Here is a 26,653-nt window from a genome sequence, read left to right as displayed (position 1 = left end):
TGATTTGATTTAATTTAATTTAAAGAAATTATGAAGTATTTCCGTGCGATTTTAGCGTAGTTGTAATATCTTTTTCCTCGGAAAATATCTTGCTTACCATTAATCTCTAGTGCGCTGACGTACATCTTTTCGAGAAATATATTGCGATCTGGCAAGCTTCGTTATCCCGCGTTGTAAAAAGAAAAGTAAAGGAAATGTAATGTCTGAGACACGTATTTGCAATGTAACATTTTAAAAACTTTTGATATATATCCAGATTTTTTCTTTTTTTTTTCTTTTTCTCTTTCTCTTTTAATCAATACGTTTCGAATTTATCTTGAAAAGACAATAGGAACAAATTAAAAACGTAATTAATATTTAATATATAAGTATTCAAATAATATTTAGAATTTATTGTAATACTTGAATCAGTGTGTGAAATAAAATTTCTGTCACTGAAATATAAAAATACATTAAATATTTTACCGAATATCTTTAATTTCAACTGAAATGGACGTAAAAAGCGCAGATATTATAAAAATGATATTATGCATGAGATTACAGAAAAAAAAATCTATTTTCATACACGCTCTATTGGTTTTCTTTTTCAAACATCGAACGAACTTAATTTTTCCATGTCTGAACGAAGGAATTTCACGGGCTAATTAAGAGTATTATCATCCTCCTCATTGTAGACAGGGACAAGGGCAATAAGCGAGATCACTTCCGGCGCCGTGATTTTCCTCATTACTGTAGCAATTATTCTTGTCGTTATTGTCCTTGTTATCATTGTCCAATTGGACGACACGGGTCATTTCGGGATGAAAATTACAGGCTCGCGAGGGATCGTTACTCGCGTACGAAACGAGGGGTTGAGAAAGAGAATGGAAGAGGAGAACAGTGGAGGAGGGCAGGATGGATAAGGAGGTCACGGGAAAGTAATGACTCGTCCGTGAGAATAAAGCCCACATAATTTTGCGTTTCTCAAATCCGCGCCCGCTACCGAGGGCCATTCGTTTAACGAAAAATAATGTTGACGTCGCACCGATGTCAGAAGTAGGTCGTTGGCCGACGATGTCGAGTAACAATCGCGATATTCGAGCCGAAAAGAGCGCCATCCGTCATTCTTTGTGCTCGACGTAACGACTCGAGCGAGCTTTTGCGCGACGATGGATTTAAATCCCATGCGGCTGTTTGCGAAAGGGACCCTCGATTGTTGAGAGAAAGAGAGAAGCATTTGCGTTTCGTTCACACGCACACAATGTGTTTCTGAAAAATAGACGAAAACCGTGATATGTTTATTCGGATAAAGGATATATCGCCAATACAGAACTCGTACCCTATATAAAAGAGAAAATCACGATGATTCGTCCGCGAATTTGTGCCAAATTTATCCACAATGTAAAATATATACTTTGACAAGCAACGGAGATGAATTCCATTAAGGATGTCTTGTACCTATTTTCAAAATATTGAGGATTTAATGAAAATGTACAGAATGTCCTATTTTTCACAAAAGAGTTATATCTCCCAAATATATCTATTCAAATATATCTCACAAAATATATCTATTTTGAAAATTCTTCTAATTCCAATATCGTGATACATTGATGTTTTATTTAATGTACAAATATTTAAAGATAATTTTAAAGAAATGAAAAAAAATTTATTAATAAAAAATCGAAGGAACATACAAAATTCGGAATATTAATATTTTATTGTATTTATAATTTAGTTTAAAGTAATTTAAGGATGTTTTGTACCTATTTTCAAAATATTGAGGATTTATTGAAAATTGTACAGAATGTCCTTATATATGTTTAGAATCTCCAGTATAATTTTTAAATCGATTCACTGAAGCGTTCACAAGTTATAAGGATTTTAATTTGCACCGAAGTAACATGTGTTCTTATGGGAAACGTATAACTATGTCGATTCAAATGACAAAAACACATGGAAATAATATTCAGAATTTGTTTAAATTTTGTAAAAGTTTAGATACAGAGGAAATATTTGGTCAAATAATATTATACAAGTACTAACTGGTTAAAAATATATTAAATATAATTCAATGAAGTTAGCCATGTATCTGTCACAAGACGAAATTCTCTGGCAAAAGTTAATCATTTCGATAAACAAAATTCGGAATATTTCAGTAAAAATGTAATAAATATTAAAAAATACATCTCTGCACTGTAGCTAAAATCAAATTGTAATATTGCACACAATTTCTCATATTCAAAATACACCATATTCGTCAATATTGATACCAGGGTACATACAAAATATCCTAGAGAATTTTTTATGTGAGAAAATTTTTCGTCGCGTAAATATAATAATACTTAATTTTGTTAATTCCTACGTGCGACGATTATGTCGTAATAATACATGGGGCGGGATTGTTCTTGCTTATCACTTACAAGTGTAATGTCGTACACAGTGACTCGTAACACAGTTATTTGTTAACGAAATTATGCTGCGCACGCGTATCGTTTTGTCGACGAACATGTGCCGTTTTGGGAGGTAAATTATTGTCGTGAGGGATCGTTGTACGTTGAACAAAAGCAGAATGCGGTAACTGTTGGGCGGGAGGGGGGGATGTTCGGATGGAGATGAGGAACGGGGGGATCTCCGAGAGAGAATGCGGAAAATAATGTCCTGTCCGTGAGAATAAAGCCCACTTAATTGCGTGTCGAGCACATAAGAACGTTTCTCAACTTCTCGCTGCTACAACGATCGTAACTTACGCGGTAAGTAACGTCGTCCGAATCCGGTGGGGCTTAAGTAAGCTCGCGCGATTACCCCCGAAAACAGAAGTACGATAGTATTTCACTGGCAAAAGTTACGCTGCAAGAGAATTTTGAATAACTAGGATCGTTAATTTGTCAGAAGAAAGATTACTGGTACGGTAGACCTTTGTGTAATATTTCCTCGTTTCGATATCTCTTGCTATTTCTGAAGAGCGAAGTTATTTCGTTTGCATAATCAGATTATTTAATTTTCTGATTGCATGTATCTTCACGAAATACGTGGTACGATCTTTCGTATCTCAACTAAAAGAAAATGTAAGAGATATTATATTGAAATATAATTAATATATTGAAATTTTCTTTTTATTTACTCTTCTAACAGTTAATAATTATTTATTTATTTATCTGAGCTTTTAATTCAAAATTTTTTATTTCATTATTAAAACTGAACTTTTACCATACTGTTTTATATCGTTTTAATATGGTATTTGATATTATCAAACTTGCATTACATACGCACATTATTATATAAAATAATTAAAAATATTCCAAAATATTACAAGAGTGTTCTTCGTTAATGACTACTTCAAACTGGGAAAATCTAATTCTGTGGGTAAAGCATATTCTTATTCCTGTTAAATTGTTAAAACTTTATTATTATTTTATATTGTTTGCTTTTATCTCATAATCTCTCTTTCTTCTTTTCCTCTTTTTTCCTATTATATTAACATATTAAAATATTGTCGAACTGCACATGCACATGAAAATATAAATGCAAATAATAATATTTTAAGCGTAATAATAAAATTCAACAAATACAATTTCAAAACAGTAATCAGAAATTTTTTTTCATTAAAATGTCGATTTACATTTTCAATTAACATAACTCATATAATAACTATTGTGAAAAATGCATGGTTATTTAATTAAATAAATTATTAAGATATCATCTATTATCAGAAATCTTAATTTGCTCCAAAATATCTAAATTCTACGAGATCAAAAATATTTGTTACGTTATTATTCGTGTTAAAATGAAAGTGAGGACATTTGATACAATATGAAAATTGCATCTCAGTATCGGATTCATTACGTTACCGCTCAAAGACGAGGTACTCTGTCATAGTAATGGAACATATAGAGATATATACCGTATATACCGTAGTTATGGATTTCAATTTACCAACGCGCGTATCGATGCCTGTATTGATTTTGTCTATTCGATCTGTTTCCTATCGAAACCAGCAATATAACTGCGGAAATATGTGTGTGTGTGTGAGACATAAATATAAAATTTCAGTACATTCCATTGGCCGATGGTCGAAAAGCATTCCATCCTTCACCACTATTCTCCGACATAGAAAAATCTTGTATTCTACTGAATCATGTATTCCGATTTATCTTTTCGCGCTTAAAAAAAGCTTCGTTCACGCGACATAACTGCTTTTGAAATTTCCCTTTAAACTAACATTCATTGTTCATTCATTCTACGCGAAACCGCGACAGATAAATCGATGCGAATATCAGTCGTAAATTCTAATCGATTCGAAATAAACGATCAATTATTATTTCAAACAATGAAGAAAACGGCTGAAAGGCAATTCACAAAGGCCGCGAATTGAGGAATGAAATTCACGTAACGTTCGAGACTCACCAGACGGCAGAGGCCCGAGAGTTATTCTCCCCCAACTTCTTTTTTCCAGCCGCAATTCACCTCCTCTCTCGAAGGTGCTTCATCACGGTGGGTGGCTGGTGCGAACTGTGATTACGGATTTTGAGTCTCGCCCGCGGATTTTACGACCCTAGCGTGTAACCACTCGCGGAGTCTCACCCCTCGCGGACTCTCGCCCCCTCGCAGATCCCGCGTCGCTCTTCCGACCCTCTGGAGCGCCCCTTTCCCCCGTTTCGTCTCGCTGCTCGCTCGTGCCCGAAAGTCGGGAGACGAGGCAACGTGCGGCATACGAACCGCGTGGAAATAAATAAATGCCCGGGGATGGCCGCCGACGGTAAAACGATAGAGGGGTGGAAGGGGTAGATGGATGTGCGAGGAGGGTGGCTGACGAATTTCAGGACCGTAGTTCTCTCGAAACCCCGCGCATCGTATCGATCCCTATTCCACGCCGAACGCACCTGTACCTATCGTTTTTTGAGTGTTCGATGATTTTTTCATCACACGTAATCAATCTCTTTGACCCTCTGCTTATTTCTGTTTGATATGAATGATGCAAAATAAACACAGCAGACCATCAAGGTTTAATTAATCCTGCTGATGTATTTGTTTGCTTAGCAATATTTAGCTCGCATTTAAATGGATTCGCGCACATGTGTGTATGTATATTTTATATTATTTTAATTAAATATGTTTTCTCTATTTATCTCTATTTTACAAATATACTCTTCGATAAAATTTTTACATTTTATAAATTTCTTTAAAAGTAAAAAATTGACAATTTTATTTACAAAAGGTCAATACTTATAAAGTTATTATATATATATAAAAAAACTGTCTAAAAAATATAGATTCAAATGGAATAATAAGATGAATCATGAATTAACTCTGTGAAATTAATATGATCATTAGGCAGAAGAAATTTTCGGATGCTTTTCCATTTATTTCTATGTAAAATTCTCTCTAGACTCATCAATTAAGAAGTCGCAGTTTTTTCTTCAAGCAAAATGAAGAGGAAATTTTATATGTTTATGTGAACTATTATAAAAGCTTCACGAAGCTTAGCATGTCATCATCAAAGCATTCGCGTGAAAAGGAAGAAAAAAAAACGAAGAAAATATCTTGAAAAGATAGTTTCGACATTCGGAGCGTTGGAATTCATTCGCGTTTTGTTATTGCAAACACTCAGTCAAAATTTGCGTTAGCCGCAGAGCTTTGTTCTTGAAGAGGTCGCTATTTACCCCACGGTCGGTAAACCATTTAACCAACATTTAACCGTCTCTCCTTCTAAAGAGCTAAAAAAACTCACTTCAATTAGATGAATCAACACAGCGAGTCAACTTCAGGAAACGATAACAGTCTTGCCTCGTTACAGGCACTCAACTAAAATTCCCTTTGTTACAGTCATAAAAAAATCCTTGCGAAAATATTTCTCCGTGTTAAATTACTTTCGCACCATGCGTCAAATTCCACGTCCATTCGTTTCTTAATTATGCCTCGCTGATGCCTAATTAAGTGTATTAAATGGGAGATGTCGTAGTTATTCGATGATGTGACATTTAAATATCTCTGAATTCTTTGAAAAAATCGTATTCCAGATGAAAATACTATTATTAATAAATACAGGTAATTGCGAACGGAATTTATCGCGATAATTATTACGCAGAATAAATCAAAATTATGAGACTATTAGTTTTAGCAGTCTGGCTAATACTAGGCTATACATAAGGGTAGTTGAGACAGTTACATCTGATAGGATATTAACGAAGAATACCTCTCTCACAAGCGAAACGATGATGCTATATAATAAAGTTATGCTATTAAATTAATCTCTAACGTGAATTATATTAGATATGTATAGAATGACAATTCGAATCAAGATAAGATGAGGATATTGCACGATATCTCAAGGAAAGGATGCTATTAAATTATAATGATTTATCAGTTTCATTATGGACATATAAAAATTATTTTAAATTATAATCAGCATTCTCTCATATAATATTAGAGTGTATCGATAAAATATATAGAATAATTATTATTCTAGCTCAATTTATTTGCTATTTGCGTTTACAAATAATCAATAAATTCATCAAACATTAAAGATATCGTTTAATAATATATAGCGCGACCGGTGTTATCGGATTTATCGCGAATTTGCCGTTTGAAAAATAATATGTTTTATTCAGAGTATGAATACATGTAATATCCATTGTACGAGGAGAGAAGAAGAGATACATCCATCATTTCTATTTCGTAATTTTCACCTCATGTTTAGATCAAACATTGTTCTGTATCGCGCGTCCGCTCGTTTCTCGAAAATGGATTCCTATCCCGTCTCGACGAGTTCAAAAATATACCCCCGCCGCGTCATCCTCCCCCTCGTTTCTCCGCTCGTTTTCAGATAGGTGGACCTACGCACGGGGAAACGAACGAGGCACGAGGGACTCCTCCGGATTTCGATTATCGTCGATAACTCGGCTGGATGTATCCCTTCCATACTAGCAGTAGTTTCCGGAAATTCGCCTCGCCCTCGGGATTATCCCACCCCGGGAATTCCCATCTCGCCACCGACGTTGTGTTCTCTCTGTCTCTCTCTCTCTCTCTCTTTCTCTCTCCCTTCCTCTCTTCTTCTCTTTCTCTCTCTCTCTCTCTTCTCGACTTCAAATTCTACTCTTTTCTCTCTCTTTTATTCTTATCCCTTTTTCTCATGTCTCTGCATTCGATTTGGTCTGAATTATTTTATTGGGTATATTTTCTATTCAGTCGTCTTTTTTTTCTTGTGACAGAGATGTGCCAAATTTCGCGTCAAAAGCATTAGAGAATTTTAGAAATGTACATTATCTCTTTTTATTATATAAAAATCTTAGAAAGATTAAAATTGCTTTTAGTGATATGAAAAATATGTACATATAGTGAAAAACGTACTGAAATATTTGTTAACCCTTTTTGATCTACTTTTTTCTATTTCAGAATGCTCATTTCCAGCGAGATGGGAAGGCAAGTGGTTTCAAAGTGGCGTGAGGCAATCAATAGATATACTCAAGAACGAATTATCAACCAAGGGCAAGTGCCTGCACAACGAAGGCGACAAGTTTCTTCTAGTAGATTCGTAAGTAACTAAACGCCAGTATCTTTTTATTTTATAAAATTAAATAATAAAAGATTATGATAAACAAAGCACATCAATTAATTGCTATAAATAAATTAACTGAAGAATGGTGATATTTTATTATACATAATTAGTCTTTTATTGTACATTGCTGTTCTTAGATAATAAATCTGATAAATAACAATAAAATAAAATAAATAAAATGAATAAAATAAAATATATTATGATATTGCTTTTGAAATTACTGACAGAATCTTTAAATATTAAGAAAGCGTATAACTGAATGTATAAAAAACTTGCAGACAATTGTATATTTCTCATCTCTCTATTTAATATTGCGTATTATAGTAAATAATTAAGCACTAAGAGGACTCACACATATTTTTCGAACCAATTCGATATTAATCCTTTCAGATATATCATAATGAAGTTAACAAGCTATTGTATCCATCATATTTATTTTAATCTCTTTGAGCGAATCCCGCGAGCAATTGTAGCGAGACAATTTTTATTCTGGAAATTTTCTATGGAGTTATATATAGTAGGATTCACAGATAACATGTATAGAATACATGTACCCAACCGATCAAAGCCTTAGTTACTAAAGCTAATATAGCGATATCGTTCAACCGAATAACCTGGATCCTTTTTTTATCACGACTAGCGGTTTATTCAATTCCGCAGAATTGGCAGTATCGTTTAAAAGCATATGACTGTAAACTTTTCCAGATTCCTTTACGAGGAATTTGATGCAAATAATACGTGAAAAAAAAAATAAATCTCTCTTCAGAGAATTTAAATCTTTGGTTTTCAGTAAAAATAAACAATATTTTTATATGAGAGACAGAATTGCGAGATATATGTGCGATCCGTAAAACGAGTTATAATAACGAACCACTTAAAAATGCAATCTTTCTTTGAAATGCGAAAAATACGGGATTTTAAAAATGAATTTAACGAAGCTTCTTGACAGAAATAGAACTTCTGTATTATATACGAGCTGTTTCTTTAAATTTTACCAATGATTTCAGATTCATCTATATATAAAATTTTGATCGATAAACCGATGTGATCAAGCGAGATAAAAAAAGGAGAGAATAATATATATTGTATATATTGCCATATGTTTAAATTATTCCATTTTATTAAGGATGTTTTGTATCTATTTTCAAAATATTGAGAATTTAATGAAAATTGTACAGAATGTTACATATGTTTAGAATCTTCAGTACAATTTTTAAATCGATTCACTAAAGCGTTCACAAATTATAAGGATTTTAATTTGCACCGAATTAATATGTGTTATTATGGGAAACGTATAACCATGTCAATTCAGATGACAAAAACACATGGAAATAATATTCAGAATTTGTTTAAAATTTGCAAAAGATACAGAGGAAATATTTGCTCAAATAATATTATACAAGTACTAACTGGTTAAAAAGATATTAAATATAATTCAATGAAGTTAATCATGTATCTGTCACAAGGCGAAATTTTCTGCCAAAAGTTAATCATTTCAATTAACAAAATTCGGAATATTTCAGTAAAAACGCAATAAATATTAAAAAATACATCTCTGCACTGTAGCTAAGATCAAATTGTAATACACACAATTGTAATTCCACACAATTTCTCATACTCAAAATACACCAAAAGTGGATATTCATCAATATTGATTTTCAGCTACTTTTTGCTGGGATTGTACATACAAAACATCCTTGATGAATTCTTAATTAATAATAATAATTAAATATAATTTCTCTTAATTAATAATAATTAATATATAATATATAATTTCTCTTAATTAATAATAATTAAGAGAAATGGATTTGATATTTTATTAAAATATATATCAAGAAATCATATGGTCGTAAAAAGATAAATTGTGTCTACATCAATATTAGAGAGAGAGAGAGAGAAAGAAAGAAAGATGAAAAAAATATGAAATAGCATTCAATTCGACGCATTAAATATTTTCATTAGAGATATGAATTGTGAATAATTCTGTGAGTTTACACCCATTATATTAGAAGGATTGAAACACACATTGCATGTGCTGTATGAAATTGTTTCAGATTTCTCCAACAAAATTCGCGATAAAACTCAAATAATATTATACAAGTACTAACTGGTTAAAAAGATATTAAATATAATTCAATGAAGTTAATCATGTATCTGTCACAAGGCGAAATTTTCTGCCAAAAGTTAATCATTTCAATTAACAAAATTCGGAATATTTCAGTAAAAACGCAATAAATATTAAAAAATACATCTCTGCACTGTAGCTAAGATCAAATTGTAATACACACAATTGTAATTCCACACAATTTCTCATACTCAAAATACACCAAAATGGATATTCATCAATATTGATTTTCAGCTACTTTTTGCTGGGATTGTACATACAAAACATCCTTAAAGAAAAATTATAAAAAAAAAGAAAAAGAGATTTTATGATATTAACCGTTGGAATCATGCTGAAAATATTAAAATTTAATCAGACTGTGTATATCCGTGATTATTATTACAGATAATAATAATTACATTTACAGATTTTTCTTTAGTAACTGTTTTTTCTTATTTAACTTTTTTTGAAGAGTATTAACAAAATTATGACATATTCTTTTTTTTAATTTCAATGAATGCGTTTTTAAAAACATTCAAGTTGTCTTATTTTATCTGTTTAATTTCAACGGCGAGAGTAAAAGTAAAGTAACATTATCAAACGAAGAACGCGATTTAATATAATGTTCTTTGTCTTTTTCTTTCAGAAAATCATGCTATCGCTGCGTCGTCATTCACGAGAAACACCCCAACGTTCTTCAGTACAAAGAGAGTAAGTACGAAAAAGTAGTAAAAACAAATACGCGGGAAGCACGTGGTGCTGCTTGGCGTCGTTGTTATTTCGCGGGATTAATAACGATCTCCTCGAAAAGCCGTTCGTTCATTAGAATGCCGATCGTTAATTAAAAGCTCGGCAAGATGCCGGGACGGGAAGAAAGAGAGAATGCCGGAGTGAGTCGTAGCTCCTGAAATTATTTCTTGGGCGTGGAATTTAACGATCTTCTGCGTCCGTTGCGAGAGTAATGATGAACGCGATGTTAGAAAACCCGTTACGAAAATGGTTTCTCTAATTTTACCCCGCGATTTACCAGTCTCGTTTACCGTATAAAGGAGATCGGGAACGTCATTTAACTCTCTATAGATATTCGTTTTCCATCTGCCTCGTTAATGTGTATACCCTAACGGAGGGGGCGAGTTCGCGTCGAAACACGGTAATAATTCCTAACAAAATTTCGCCGTACTTGGTTGGGGATTAAGCGTATACTGCGCGCGTACGCTTCCAGTTAGTAATTTCCAATAATATTACAATATGTATGATATGTAAAAATTTTCCGTGATCTGTGTTTTATACGAGGGGAAAACTCATAGTCTCTCTGCGAAAAAGTAAGTTATTACGCACCGACATTTTACACGATGTCACGAATCGTAATTACCCTTTTATAGAAATTATACGCGAAGTTTTTATTTATACCTGATTATTATTTTTTTTTTAATTGACGAGCTAGAAATATACTTTTCCCCTTCCTGCAGTTTTATCGATTATCAAGCGCAACAATACGAGCACCAAGAAGTAGCTGCACTGAGAAAAATCGTTTGATTGTACCAACAAGACGTATATGATTATATAAACTAGTATTAACGTTAAATCCAAAGTATATTTTTTTTCTCTTACGCAGTAGTGCTAGAAAGAGGACGCTAGCTCTCTGATTGTGTGTGTTTGAGCTGCATCCTCTTCTTGCATCACTGTTTATCAGTTTAATTTCTAACAAACTGAACTTAATTTATTCAAAAATCTGGATTGAATTTATTCAATAATCGTGTAGGAATTCAAAATATTAAACAGACTTTTGAGATTAAATGGGAAAAATTTTAGACGACTTGGTGCTGGTGGAGTTTAATATTATTAACCAGAAAATAAATATTTTGATAAATTTGACAGGAAGAAATTAATCAGATTCATCTGGTAATTCCTACAAGAATTCTGGTTCGTCCATTTTCCAACAGACATACTGGTTGAATCTACCAGAATTCTAATTAATGCAACCAGATTTTTTTCTCAATGCACGAATCGTAATTACCCTTTTATAGAAATGTACGATGAAGTTTTTATTTATACTTGATTGTTTTTTTCTTTTAATTGACGAGCTAGAAATATATTTTTCCCCTTCCTGTAGTTTTATCGATTATCAAGCGCGACAATACGAGCACCAAGAAGTAGCTGCACTGAGAAAAATCGTTTGATTGTATCAACAAGACGTATATGATTGAAGGCATTTTAGTTAAATCAAACAAGAATTTCTAGTTATCATGATAAAATTCGATTTTTTATAACTAGAACGTTTAATAGATTTTACTATAAAGATTTGGTTAGTATTTTCTGGTTGGATCTATAAAATTTCATGTTACATTAATTTCTTTGCTTGCTTCTTAACTTAACTCGTATTCAATATTTGCCATGAAATGTATATAAACTAGTATTAACGTTAAATCCAAAGTATATTTTTTTTCTCTTACGCAGTAGTGCTAGAAAGAGGACGCTAGCTCTCTGATTATGTGTGTTTGAGCTGCATCCTCTTCTTACATCACTGTTTATCAATTTAATTTCTAACAAACTGAACTTAAAATAATTTATTCAATAATCTGGATTGAAGAAAATTTGATAAATTTGACAGGAAGAAATTAATCAGATTCATTTGGTAATTCCTACAAGAATTCTGGTTCGTCCATTTTCCAACAGACATACTGGTTGAATCTACCAGAATTCTAATTAATGCAACCAGATTTTTTTCTCAGTGCACGAATCGTAATTACCCTTTTATAGAAATGTACGTGAAGTTTTCATTTATACTTGATTGTTTTTTTCTTTTAATTGACGAGCTAGAAATATATTTTTCCCCTTCCTGTAGTTTTATCGATTATCAAGCGCGACAATACGAGCACCAGGAAGTAGCTGGAAGTTTCGCCTACCGGATACGATAGGAGACGGGCATCTACTACCGCATCCGACTCTCGAGCATTGCAAAGAAAGAGAGAGAGAGAGAAAAAGAGAGAAAGAAAGAAAGAAAAAAAGCGCAGGTCAACATGTACGGGCGGAAAAAGTGCGCGACAGCGTCCGCGCTGGATCCGCCTCCTACGTCTCGCGTCGGCATTTTTCGACGATTTGTCAAAGTCCCCCGTTTTTCTTCTCTCCTCTCTCGTCGTTTTATCGGGCTTTAATCTGCATAGTGTCACGCCGCGAGCACCGTCGCTCGCAGACTGCCTTCGTTGTGAGCACAGTTTGTCGCCGGGAAAAATGGGAAGAGCCCGGGAACGTGAACGCGTGCCTAGAGTCCTGTTCTCCCAGGGCGAATCCCACGCAACTCGGTTGCGAAAACGTCAAAGCACAGCGGAGCTCGAAACGTCGAAGCGCGAATGCAATATTTCCGCAGACGACGTATACTTTATTAAGGAAACGCGAATTTTGCGCTTTCGCGGTGCCGAGTGAAAACTCGGCCTGTCTGCGCTATACGTGCCGATGAAATTTTTCCCATTGAATAAATGTGACGTATACAGTAATAAAGTTGAATGAGCATCACACGTACATTGGTTTATAATATTATTTTTGAAATAATATTATAAACCAATGTACGTGTGATGCTCATTGACGCAAAAGAAAAATTATAAAGTACATAATTTATTCTATGTATTTTAACACACAAATAAAATCTAGTTATAAGCAATTTATATGCATCACTCATAATATTCTTACTTAGCAATCTTCCTTTTATTAATTTAATAAATAATTTAATAATTATTTTTATTAATTTAATAAATATGCTTATATTTCTTTAAATATTTCTTTATCAGATATGAATATTTGATATGAAAGAATTGCAATTGACATATATCTGTGTGAATTGATGACGCCGCTTATACAATTCTAAACAATTGTCAAGAGAACAGTCTGCAAGCGCTGAAAGTATTCGAATTAGAAGAGAAGCTTTAAACGCTCTGAAGGAGCTCCGGCGCCGCCAATAAAGAGGTAGACTAAAGACAAAAGTCTTTTGCTCGATTTTTCGCTGGCCGCGGGTAACACCTGCGTGCAGAAAAGTTAAGTCTCTTTGCGAAGTGAAGTCTTTTGCGGGAGTCTCCGCCACTTTCCCGCGGCGCGGGGAAAGAAATTGAGGGAAATATCCTCGGTTAAACTTCCACCGCGAGTATGAACTTGCTACTCAGGAAGATTCGTCATCGTCCAACTCGACCTTCCGTCTCTCTCTTCCGCCAATGGCTGCCGGGACCACTTCAATCCCCGTCTCTTTCCCCCGTGTCGCCGACGATATAAGAACTTTTCGTTACCCGGCAAAATTTTTATTAACGTCGTGATTCCTCTGGGAGGAGAGCCTCGTAAAAAGAGATGTAACTGCGATTATCGTTGGTTCGTTCGAAAAATGATACGCGTCGTAGCGAAAGATTTGCTGCCGCGGAACTTTTCCAAGAGCGAAGTGAACCAAGTAATAGGACGGCTTGCCGAGGCTTTCATTCACTTTACGTTATACGAGTGATACGTTATCATCAGCGATACGAAATCCGATAACAGGGCGATATTGCGTTCGAGAAAATTGAAGTTTCCGCGATGTTACAAGACCTCTAATCACGATCTTTTGAACGAATCCTGTAATAATACAAATTTCATAGATTTGCCAAATTTATACGAATCAACAAGAATAAAGTGTTTTAAATATCGTGATTTTTAAATAAATTTCTTCCTCGTAAAGTAAAGTTATTCGCTTTTCTGTTCATAAAATTATGAAAAATTTTATAAAATAAATTTCACATTAAATACCTTCATGAATTGGTTGGTCTCTCGAAACGGGAAATTATAATTTATATTGTGTCTACACTTAACGCGTTTAAAATAAATTTATTAAACATATTTAATGTATCTCTCGTTTATAATACGTAAATTACCTCTCGGTTTTTTCTATCACATTATTTCTCTCATATCGCTTTTGCTACGCTTTTAATATGCGTTGCCACGTTTTCGAATAATGGATATATTTCTGTTGGAAAATCTGGGCCGCGAATTTATGAAACGATGAATAAGATCCATACATATTATTAATATAGAATATATGTATGTGTATTATAAAACATGATTACTTAATTTCGATTAATTTCTTGTTGCAGCTTTTTGCCACAGTAAAAATTCTCTGGCGTCCTTATGTTCATATATTACGGGCGATGCGTTGCTGTACTCTATGTTTCGCGAGGAAGCACCCCCCGTAGCGTGCCCCTTTCGTGGACCCATGACCTTCTCGTACAATCGGGGCCATGGTACGTGTTCAAATCCACCGAGCAACGTCGATACTTGTACAGATGACAGCAGACTCCTCTTCAAGTACCAAGCCTGCCCCGATGTATCCGCTTCAGAGAGTGCAGGTAAGATCTTTGATTATTTTTATTTGTATTTTCAAACTAACTTTCTTTGGTCTGGATGTGTTGGGGGAAGAAGCTAACGTTGTGGAAATAACGCAATTTAAATCGTAAAAATACTTAATTAAATTCGAAAAAAATACTTAATTAAAAACATATTTCTTAAGAAATCATGGCATTTTTTCCATAATTTCATAGCTTAAAGAAAAAGTTAAAGATAAATGCATAGTAGTTGCGTAAGCTTCAAATTACAAGGTACTGTTAAATCTCAGAAAGTCTCTGAAAAAGAGCAACAACAGGATGTCTTTTTTCACTCTCTCCCCTCTTTTTTTCTCTCATCGTAAACTCTCTTTTATCCAGTTACATTCTTTGACAAATCTAGCGCACATTTTGCTTTAACGAAAAGGTTGCAAATAGTTTTTCAATTATATACTCAATAAAAATAGAAATTTAAAGTGTTAAAGATTAAAAGTCTCTGTAGTTTTTATGAATAAATTTCACACTTTTTACTATTATATATATTTGCGAGTACGTTGTTCATATAAAATTCTCTCATTTACTGTTATTTATTTATTATATAACACGTGTGTGTTCATTTTACAAGAATGTTGCTTTGAAACATTCATTGTGTTACAAATTATGTAAATACGATGCGTGTAATCATATTATTACACAAATTATGTTAATATTTTCCTTTTACAATCTATATGCTCTTTGATATAACGATATGATATTTTACATAATTTATAATAATGTAATGAGTGTTGCACAACGAAATTTCAGCTGTGTTTTGTGTCAAATATTCTGTATTTTCGTATTATTACTGCGCATTCTCATTTTCAGTGTTATATAAATTTAGATAAAATGCAGTATATAAATTTATTTAGTTTACAGTTACATAAATTTAAGTTAGATAAAATACAACTCGCAAGAGATTCGGCAGCAGTCGAGTAAAATCTTTGTTTAAAAGCCTAATCGATGATTAATTGGCACAACTTAGTCTGAGTAGTGGGGCTTATTAGCGTGATTGGTCTCGCGCGAGCAGTCACTTCAGCGATCTCGATAGATTACTGATCGCCCCATCAGTTTGCATATCTTGCACGATGTAATTAAACACTTGTTACTCGATGGATTCGTATTTAATAGTGTGACGCAATAAGATTAAATTTGTAGTCAATATCGGGTTTATGTATGTACTTTTGACTGACGTGTATTCGATTCAATATATTACGGTATATAATCGATGCTGCCGATATAGTCCACTTGAAGCTATCGCAGCGTTGTCAATTATAACAAGTTACACTGCAAAATGTGTGGGTAGTGTCTAAATATTCATCAATTCTATCGATTGCTATTAGAATGACTATCACTGCCAAACGAGAGATAGGGGATAACAAAACAGAATATTTATTTTGCGAATATCCTTTCAATTAATGATTTAAATTAAAGAAAACACTATCAACATACTTTTGTGCTTGTTATATTTAGATATTTACATTACTCCGAATTAAAATATTTACATTTTCGCAAAATCGTCCATAATACTTTTTTACAAAATAATTTACATTTATACACATACCGTGGCCCCATATGATTCAAGGAAAATTCAACATGTTAAAAAAGTTGCATACATGTGCATCGTTTCGTTTGATTTTATCGTGATTATAGTTACAGTTTCGTACTTTATCGCGAAAAAAATTGCGGAATATCAAATATTTTTCTCTCCATAATGTAAAATTATTAATATTCCTCTCGTGCAACTCCCTCTCGAAAGAAACGGAATTCCAAATGAATGAGTCGTAAAAAATTAAAAAATCTGATACTGCAATTTTTTTAACAGCTATTGCTCTTCCTATAATTTCGCAATATCTGCACATGTATTTTTAATAACATGACGGATTATAAGGGTCTATACATGTAAAAATACAGCGAACGAGATGAATGAAAGAACCAGACTAGCGTGCGGCTTTATATAGGTACCTGCATTTTCTTCTATTTTTCTCGCCGCGTTTGATCGGATTTACTTTCGATGCGCTTTAGTCCCGCGTTTTCAAACACTCATCAAAATGGAAACGATTTCGGGTGAAATCTAACCGGCGAATCGTAGCCTTTAACGAGCACTTTGCCGAGAAAAAAAAAAGTAGTTGCGAATCGGTCAGGCGGCAGATTTTTCAGAATTAAATCGGCGCACAGGTATTGCGGTCCTTTCATCCTGATTCCCTTCCATTTACGCAAGAAAGGGGACATCATCAATGCTTCCATTTTCCCTACCTCGACAACCTGTTGAGAAACCGATTTATTGGTACAGCATGTATCGTTATCGACAAATGCAGCATAAAATAGACGAAAACTTTAACATTTCCGTAATTTGATGTAGTGATTTAAGTGTAAAAAAAACGGTTTCACATCACTAATGTTTCTGCATTTTTCGTGACATATAATATTTTGAGTAACGTTCAAACTTTATCACGCTTGTTCACTATCGAAACGATTTTGATTTAAAAGAAAAATATGAAAAAAATGCATGTAATTATTAAAAAGTTGTAATTTTCGCGTAGTGTGCAAATAATATTATTGTTAACAATAATTTTTTATTCTATCGTTCAAAAAACAATTTCGGAATTTAAGAACTATATGTATATATATAATTGCAATTATTCTCGATATATTTAATTAGAGAATTAAGACGTGTAAATAATATATATTATTTCTTACAATTAATTTATCGATTCTGCTTTTGATGTTGGCGCACCCGCGCAAGAATCATGTTCGCGTGTCCAAAAAAGCGAAAAATCGCAGTTCTCGCCGGATGCTTTGACGGTGACGAGCGATGCGGAGAAAAACGAGGGCGAGGGTGCACAGAGGGAAAGCACCTGGAGTAAAGTCCAGAGGAATAAGGCTTTTTTTCAAGCGGCACCTCTCTCAAATTACTCGAAGATCAAAAAACCGACTCCGCCGGCGGTCAAAAGAGGAGATAAAAAGGCGCCGCTCGCGCTCGCGATGGCGGTAAAAGAGCGAGCCGGTACGAAAGAGTCGGCCCCGAGAAAAAGAGAGGAAGGCAGACCTTTGCGCGCTCCTACGAGATATGTGATTTAGATACGCGCTTCCAGAATCATGCTCCGACTACCTCTATTCCGAGGCTCCGGATCTCAGAGAGGAAGACTAAGGGACAAAAAAGAAGGAGATAGAGAACGAGGCTAAAGTGGCGATGCGAACTTACGGCGGCTTCTGCAGGACGATAATATCTCCTCGCTCTTTGCGCGTTCTTTCCGGCCACGCCTCGAGAGTTCGGTACCGAACCGATAATTGTCGGTCTCGTCGCCGTGGAAGCCAGAGGATCTCTGGAAAGCGGCGACAGCCCGGAGAGAATCCCGGTATCGTTTTTCACGCGGAAATCTTCCGGAAAGCTCCCGCTCTCGCCAGCGAGTAGTCGATCGCTCGCTCGTCGCGCCGTCAGGTCTCCTTCCTCGCTTCTTCTTCTCCTACGTTCATCCGTCTTCCTCCGACCGACCTTTTCCGTCCGTCGTTGAATGTCTGAAGGGACGAGCGGGGAGGGGTGGGTCTCTCCCAATGGCGCTTTAAGGAGCGCTCTGGGAAGCGTCTTTACGACGCCAGGCCGGCGGACGCTGCGCTCGAAACATTTTTGCGGCGAATAAACGTCCGTCGTCCGGCGATATCTTTGGAACCTACATGCCCCGGATCTATCGGATGTCTTTCAACCGCCGATCCTTTGACGAATTTTATAGGTCAGCGTTTTCTTAACGGGAATTTGTATATCGAGATAGTTCCTCTCCATATGTGTCACGTACAAAGTAAAAATTCTCTGGATCCAGAAAAAAAGAGCACCTTTATATCGAGGCCAATTTTTTCCACTTATCGCACATTGAGAAAAATTGTTTGATTGTATCAACAAGACGATTATATGATTGAAGGCATTTTGGTTAAATCAAACAAGAATTTCTAGTTATCATGATAAGACTCGATTTTTTATAACTAGAACGTTTCATAGATTTTACTGTAAGGATTTGGTTAGTATTTTCTGGTTGAATCTATAAAATTTCTTGTTACATTAATTTCTTTGCTTGCTTCTTAACTTAACTCGTATTCAATATTTGCCATGAAATGTGTATAAAGAACTAGTATTAACATTAAATCCAAAGTATATTTTTTTTCTCTTACGAGCAGTAATGCCAGAAAGAGGACGCTAGCTCTCTGATTGTATGTGTCTGAGCTGCATCCTCTTCTTGCATCACTGTTTATCAGTTTAATTTCTAACAAACTGAACTTAAAATAATTTCAATAACATGATAAGAAAACTAGCGTCTACGAGCCACAGAGGATGGTAAATGCCTGAAAAATTCTTTTTAATTGTACGCGAAATACCCGGCAAGCGAAAGACTCGGGTTCGATTCCCGATTCAGCGACTTCGCCCCGATATTTTTCTCGTCTACGTCTCTTCAGGGGAGTAAAGAGGGTTGTATGGAATTTCTCAAAAATGAGAATCTATATCTTGGTTAAATGCACCAAGTAAAATATATGCATATGTCGTGTTTTTCGTTTAAAATTTCGCGTACAATTAAAAAGAATTTTTCAGGCATTTACCATCCTCTGTGGCTCGTAGACGCTAGTTTTCTTATCATGTTATTGAATATATAACGAGCCTAATTTCTTTCGATTTAATTTAAAATAATTTATTCAATAATCTGGATTGAATTTATTCAATAATCGTGTTGGAATTGAGAATATTAAACAGACTTTGAGATTAGATGGAAAAAATTTTAGACGATTTGGTGCTGGTGAGTTTAGTATTATTAACCAGAAAATTTACTAAATTTAACAGGAAGTAATTAATCAGATCATCTAGTAATTCTTACAAGAATTCTGGTTCCGTCCATTTTCCAACAGATATACTGGTTGAATCTACTAGAATTCTAATTAATGCAATCAGATTTTTTTCTCAGTGCATGTTACATTGCATAACATAGCACTTTGCGGAGAATATTTTTTGAAATTTACAAAATATATTTGTAAATATATTTGCAATATTTATTTCGAAGGAAAAGTATAGAGATCGTTCTTTGAAAATTTAACTTTTTCATAAAAAATGTAATTGTGCGTGTTTTCTTTTTCTTCGAATCTCTTTTACCGAAGAAACAACCACTCTTTCTCTTTGTAGCTTTAACATTGCCGATAGATTTGATCTCTCATATCGAAAATATAAAGAGAACAAATACATAAAGATACAATCTTATTTGAATTTTGTCAAAGTCACGTTCTCTTTGCTGTACGCATTTTGATATGTATACTCTTTCTTATTACAGCGAATACAGCATATAATCAAGTTAAAATATCAAAGCCAGCATGTGGCTCGCCAATTGCGAGCATCAGCAGGATTCAATCGACATAAATTGAATCTTTTACATGCATTAATTACTCTCGTACATTCTGCCTTTATCTTTTTAAGTGTAAACACGTTTCAATGATTTGAAACCTTTGCTATCACTTTTTCATCGATTTCTATCATCTTCTCAAAGAACAATTTTAACAAGTTTATAAATTATATGAAAACTCAAAGAAATTCAAGGAAATATATTAGATAAATAATCGTAGAAAATATATTAGATAAATAATCGCAGATAATTAAGATAAATTTTGTATATATTTAAAAATTGTAAATGCTTGCACAGTTTATTAATTCCAAATTAAATTTCAAAAGAGCCGCAACACGTGATTTAATATTTGTGAAAAATGTCTCTTATAATATAATTTATTTTTGCAATCCTTTAGTTTAATAACAATGAGAGCCTGCTATATTTTTTTATGGTGATTATTCAACTCTCATGGGAATACGATGTATCTCTTTCGTCCACTTTCTCATCGATTATCATGAACCCGTAGATGTGTTTTCATTAAAATTGCATGCGGCGAATAAAAATCCAGCAGCAAAGTGAAAATGGATATCGAAGTACGACCTGCGGGCAATGGTCAGTAATCGCGGCTGCGTTTTTCGCGCGGAAATCACATGGTGGTTGTCCGTCTGCGATCGCCGCACCCGCACGTTTCTCTCGTCTTTTTGTTCGCCGCTTTTTCTCGTACGTTTGCATTGGTCCGTTTCTTCAATAGCGCTTCCAGGAGTGCTATCGAAATCCTCTCTACGGTGCGCTTTTGCGAATAGTTGATAATAGCCGAAAGAGTTGGCGCCAAATCGAGCATTAAGCTTTAGCCGCGAGGTACTGGATTATATCAACACTATCAAGTTGTCGGAGTAATCAATGTTATTTTGCGATTCGAAAATACAAGACCGGCAAGTCAGTGATTATGTGGCACATTTTTTCTTATTTGCAAAAATTTGCGTAAAGCTATATTAACTTTAATATCATCGACATAGATGGTGGAATTTATTTTTCCGAACGAAACGGAATAGAAGCGATAAAAGCAATAAAAGCAATTACGATGCGAATGCAACAATAATATTACTCGATATTTTTATCGATAACCATGGGATGTTAAAGAATTTCCATAGGATTTAAAGAGCTAAAATATACATTTTGGGAGAGATTCTCGGGAGTCGCTTTCTCAAACAATACGATTGTTTGTTAAGCGAACGTCATCAAGAGCTTTTCCATCAATTCTTTGTCTAGCGGATGATTTTATCATGTGGAGAGTCGTTGTCGTAGAATAAAACTTTGAGATGTATATCGAGCTAAAGCTACGGCCGCGCTGAAAGCGAGTCTAGCGTGTAAAATGCCTGAAACTTCGGAAGCACGTTTAGCGCTCCGAGCGTCAAACTCAAATTCATTTAATTTTGTTGCTCCAGACAGTTTAAACATAGGAGCGCGCAGTGTCAGGCCGCAACCGTGCTTCGCCATTATTTTGTAACACGCCTCGAAACGCTAAATGCGCTTTCGAAGTTTCAAATGCTTTACACGCTAGACTCACGCTTTCTGCGCTCGCGCACGCTTTAAGAGCACACGATGTACAGATTTAAACGCTCTTAATGCCAGTTGAGTGCCGTTGACAGTCTGTTAGTTTTGCATGCAAAGACTTTGTCAATATCACGCCGCATTTTCACAAAAGATTTAAGAAAAATTAGAAAGTTGCTCAACAGTTATTTCAGGAAAATCCTGGCTGTATGAATAAAAAAATTTATTTAAAATTATACATGCATCTCAGTCCAGACGAGAAGTAGCTCGGCTACAGAACTTGCAGGTGGCAATGCATAAATGTTACATGTAAATAATATATATATATGTAATTTTCATTGAAGCATTAATTCTTTTTAATATTATTTACATTTATAAATGAAAATAAAAGAATTATTTGAATTTTTGGCATCAAATTTTGTTTATGCTACAAATTTAATTAAAATAATATATGTATATATATTTCGTTAAATTTAATAATTTTTCGTATAAATTCAATATTTATTAAATATACGCGTACATATCTCTGTCCGCAGATATTGAAATATCATATTTAATTTCTTTATTATACGATGAATTAATCGAGAAGAGATTGCACGATCTAACACATTGCCTGTCAAGAATGTATTTGAACTCTATCTTGTCGATTAGACGATTTTACTATAAACAGTTTTGCTGACGCTCGCTTGAAACTATTGTTAGCTTCGCTAATTTCATTGAGCATATTTGTTTGACTGTTTCAGTGGAAGAATTGGAATGCCTGGCCACCTGGAAGGAGGGCAGCAGCCGTTACTTAGTTGGCCGTCTGCATCACGGCCACGCGTCCAGTAACGAGGATCGATACCGATGCTTCGTGTACGAGAAGGCCGGCCAGACGGTGCAGGGTAACCTGAATAGAGCCGCCATGGGCATAGGTGCCATGGATCATGAGGTCGCTCTGCCGGGTGGACCGGTGCCCGAGGGCTCCGCCGAGGTATACCGGGTGGCACAGAGCGGCGACGCCACGTGCAATGGTCTGTTCAGTCCCATGGAGGGCTCCCGAACGATGACGTTGAGGAAAGGTGAGTCCGATAATGTATCTGTGTATCTAAATTTTAATTTTGTGACGAGAAAATTCTTTTCTCTACAACGTAATTGTTTGAACTATTTGCATAGCTTCTACGATGTGAATTTGACGATCTTTCAATATTTAATACTGGAGAATACAGCTATATATTATTTTTGTGGATTATTATTTAGACATTGACCTGGGTGGTCTTTATATATGAACCGATTAAATCGGAAAATGCTCGAGTTTCATGTGATAAAATAAATTTTTCATTCATTTAGTTGGTCTACTCCAAATTAATTTTAAATCATCGTTTTTACCGGTGTATGTTATTTTTTATTCAATTCGTTATTCTCACTTGGACGCTTCGTTAAAGATAAATGTAATTTAGCACACGTCAACGCGGAGATATATCGCATAAAAGAAGATATACATGCATACACTGTGTATAAATAATTAAAAATTGTTAAAAGTTTTACAAGTTTTTTCCGATTTAGATATGTTGATGAAATTACATATGAATCAATAATATAAACAATGAATATTTAAAAAATATATATATATAACAAATAGCAACTTTCTTTTCTCTCTCTCTCTCTTTCTCTCTCTTTTTCTCCAATCGCTGTTTGAATAATTAATAATAATAATGGCTGCGTGTTTGAAGACTTCGCGTAGCGCAAGATAGATATTTTTAGCGGGTGGAAAAGTTATGGCAGTTAAAAAATGTTTAATTATCATGAGATATCGCGTAGTAATAAATCGTATCAACGGATCGTGTCTCCCATCTCCAGTTGTACGATTCATCATCGTTAAAATTTTTTCATTTGTACCGCTCTCGTGGATTTTAATTATTACAGTGTAAATACGTGCTTGACGAGGATTCCCATCGGGCCACGGACGTTTCAATTTATCGTTATTTTCTAGCTGGCCGGATTTTTGAAATTTTTTATGACTCGTACGAGCAGACGCGCGTGTAGCTTGTCCACGGACGATGTTACATTTCTGATGCTGTTTGTATAACACCGTATTCGCCTGCTTCCCGTGGAAAACATCTTAAGTGGAATGCCGACAAACACACATACACCCACACTTAACAATTATTAAATTATAACTGACAAAATGCGAGCTCTAAAATGTTACGAGCGTCATGCGGTAGCGGTAATGTATACTTTAAAAAATTGCTAATCAACGTACGAGGTTTTTTTATTCCATGAATAAGAAGAGCGTGTTTGCACGACGTCTGGCAAAGAGTGACGGGGCGAAGGGAGCGAAGAGCAGAGGGTAGGAGGGGGATGAAAACCTGGGGAACGGAAAGAGCGCCCTATCTTCTTTCCCTTTCGCACCGTGTGCGCATTTCCGTCTTACTCGCTTTTCATCTCGCGGCTCGCAATCCCATTTCGCTCTCCGTTAATGGATTCATATATAATTACCGGGGCTTCACGCTCGCGCATTACGCTTGATAAATATCATCGCGAAAGGAAAGATATGAAATTCTCCGGGCAATGAAAGCGGGCTTTAATCGGGGCGCTACGGAGCCACGTCGATCGTAAGTAACCCACCTCTTCCACTTCCAGCGTTTTGGCCGCGTGCGTTTTTCCGCATTTTCCCGATTTCCAGAACGGACTTTTCAGCTTGTACCGGAGGATAAATAACGCTGGATTAAACAACATCTCGTAATATTCGCGCTATCGCGGCGCTATCCGAAATCTTTTTAATCCGAAATGTATATACACGGATATTTCGTAGCCGTAAATGTCCCCCGTTTTCTTAATTTTATTGTTTAGACTTGGAAAAGATCACGATAGGTATTCGGTGTAATAAATGGTCGTGACGTTTTCGCAATATTCGCCGAAATTATTCGAATGAGAAACAAAAGAGTTCAATGATAAAAAAGAGTTCGTTACTAGTGTCGTTTATACTTTGGACAGGTAATCCAAAATCGACCATACAATCGAGCAATATCACACTGAGAAAAAAATCTGGTTGCATTAATTAGAATTCTGGTAGATTCAACCAGTATGTCTGTTGGAAAATGGATGAACCAGAATTCTTGTAGGAATTACCAGATGAATCTGATTAATTTCTTCCTATTAAATTTACCAAATTTTCTGATTAATAATATTAAACTTGCCAGCACCAAGTCGTCTAAAATTGTTTCCATCTAATCTCAAAAGTCTGTTTAATATTCTGAATTCCAACACGATTATTGCATAAATTTAATCCAGATTGTTGAATAAATTATTTTAAGTTCAGTTTGTTAGAAATTAAACTGATAAACAGTGATGCAAGAAGAAGATGCAGCTCAAACATACACAATCAGAGAGCTAGTTCTCTTTCTGGCACTACTGCTCGTAAAAGAAAAAGAAATATACTTTGGATTTAACGTTAATACTAGTTCTTTATATACATTTCATGGCAAATATTGAATACGAGTTAAGTTAAGAAGCAAGCAAAGAAATTAATGTAACAAGAAATTTTATAGATTTAACCAGAAAATAACCAAATCCTTATAGTAAAATCTATAAATCTAAACATTCTAGTTATAAAAAATCGAGTCGTATCATGATAACTAGAAATTCTTGTTTGATTTAACCAAAATGCCTTCAATCATATACGTCTTGTTGGTACAATCAAACGATTTTTCTCAGCTTTTATCCCCGTATCAGACTCCGAAAAATAAGTTCCTTATTAAATTATACATATTTACGAGTAATATTCGATCTAAATTGGTGATTTTTCGTATACATGATATTACATGATATAAAGTTTTCTATTTTTTTAACGTGAAAAGTTTTACATCATTTTCGTATGTGAATAATAGTCAATATTATTTTTATCAAAATTTATTACTTAAATATTCGCGAATAAAATAAAAAAAGTAATAGGATTTTCGGAATGATAAAATACAAAGTCGTGATGATAAATCGCAAAATAAATCTTTTCATTCGGACTTGTGTGTGTGTGTGTGTGTGTGTGTCTGGAACAAATTATTCTTAGCGAGACGAAATTATACTTTTCGCAAGCACGCATTAATCGAACGATTTTTAACGCGCGCCTCTTATTCGCTCTGCGAATAAAAAGGAAATATTTACACGACTTTTCCATGCTCGTATTCCCTTTCTTCCATCTTAACCCCTTTCTCCTCTCCCTGGAGCTTGACGTCTCTGTCTCTTACTGCCGCACCGTCTCTCGAGTTTGCAAACCCGTATCTTGCTCTGCACAGTTTCACGACAAACTTCGTTAACAGATTTCACTCCGGTGGATTTTCACGATCTTCTCCTCTGGCGCATTCGTCCTCCCCCCCCCCCTCTTTACAGCGCGTTCATCGCGCGCCTCTCCAATTGCCACTTCCTTCGGCAAATCGTTTTAAGTCGAGTGGGAGTCACCGACACGCGCATAAAACTCGCTGAAGAAAAGAAGAGAGAATGAACAAGGGAAAAAGGTGGGCAAGAGTTCTTAAGAATCGAAGACAGAGACAGCATCTTGGCGGATGCTTGTTGTAAGCTTCGCTGTCAATATTACAATTCGCGTTGTAGGAAAAAGCGCAAAGTAAAGACGGGAGGGCGAAGAGATGCGGAAAAATGTATTAACATCAAATCTTCCTTCGTTGCTTCATCCCTTGGACTTAGCTAGTGCTCCTTTTGTCCCACTTTGCCCAGTTGGCGTAGATAGATAGGTATATCATGCCCTCAT

The 26,653-nt window shown here is 34.9% G+C and overlaps 1 protein-coding gene across 2 annotated transcripts in view; it reads left to right on the top strand.

Moving 5' to 3' along the window:
* LOC105254105 overlaps positions 1 to 26,653 on the top strand; it is a 279,413-nt gene that overhangs the window by 199,505 nt on the left and 53,255 nt on the right. For both annotated transcript variants that reach the window (XM_020028387.2, XM_020028388.2), the window contains 4 exons: positions 7,372 to 7,510; positions 10,285 to 10,349; positions 14,744 to 14,995; positions 22,656 to 22,973. In XM_020028387.2, coding sequence (XP_019883946.2) covers positions 7,372 to 7,510; positions 10,285 to 10,349; positions 14,744 to 14,995; positions 22,656 to 22,973 — 774 coding nt within the window. The remainder of the gene's footprint in view (positions 1 to 7,371; positions 7,511 to 10,284; positions 10,350 to 14,743; positions 14,996 to 22,655; positions 22,974 to 26,653) is intronic.

Source organism: Camponotus floridanus, unplaced genomic scaffold, assembly GCF_003227725.1.
Source record: "Camponotus floridanus strain SB8 unplaced genomic scaffold, Cflo_v7.5 scaffold40, whole genome shotgun sequence".
NCBI classification, from domain to species: Eukaryota; Metazoa; Arthropoda; class Insecta; order Hymenoptera; family Formicidae; genus Camponotus; species Camponotus floridanus.
The sequence above is the reverse complement of the archived record's forward strand: the minus strand, read 5'-3'. Positions and strand labels throughout refer to the sequence as shown.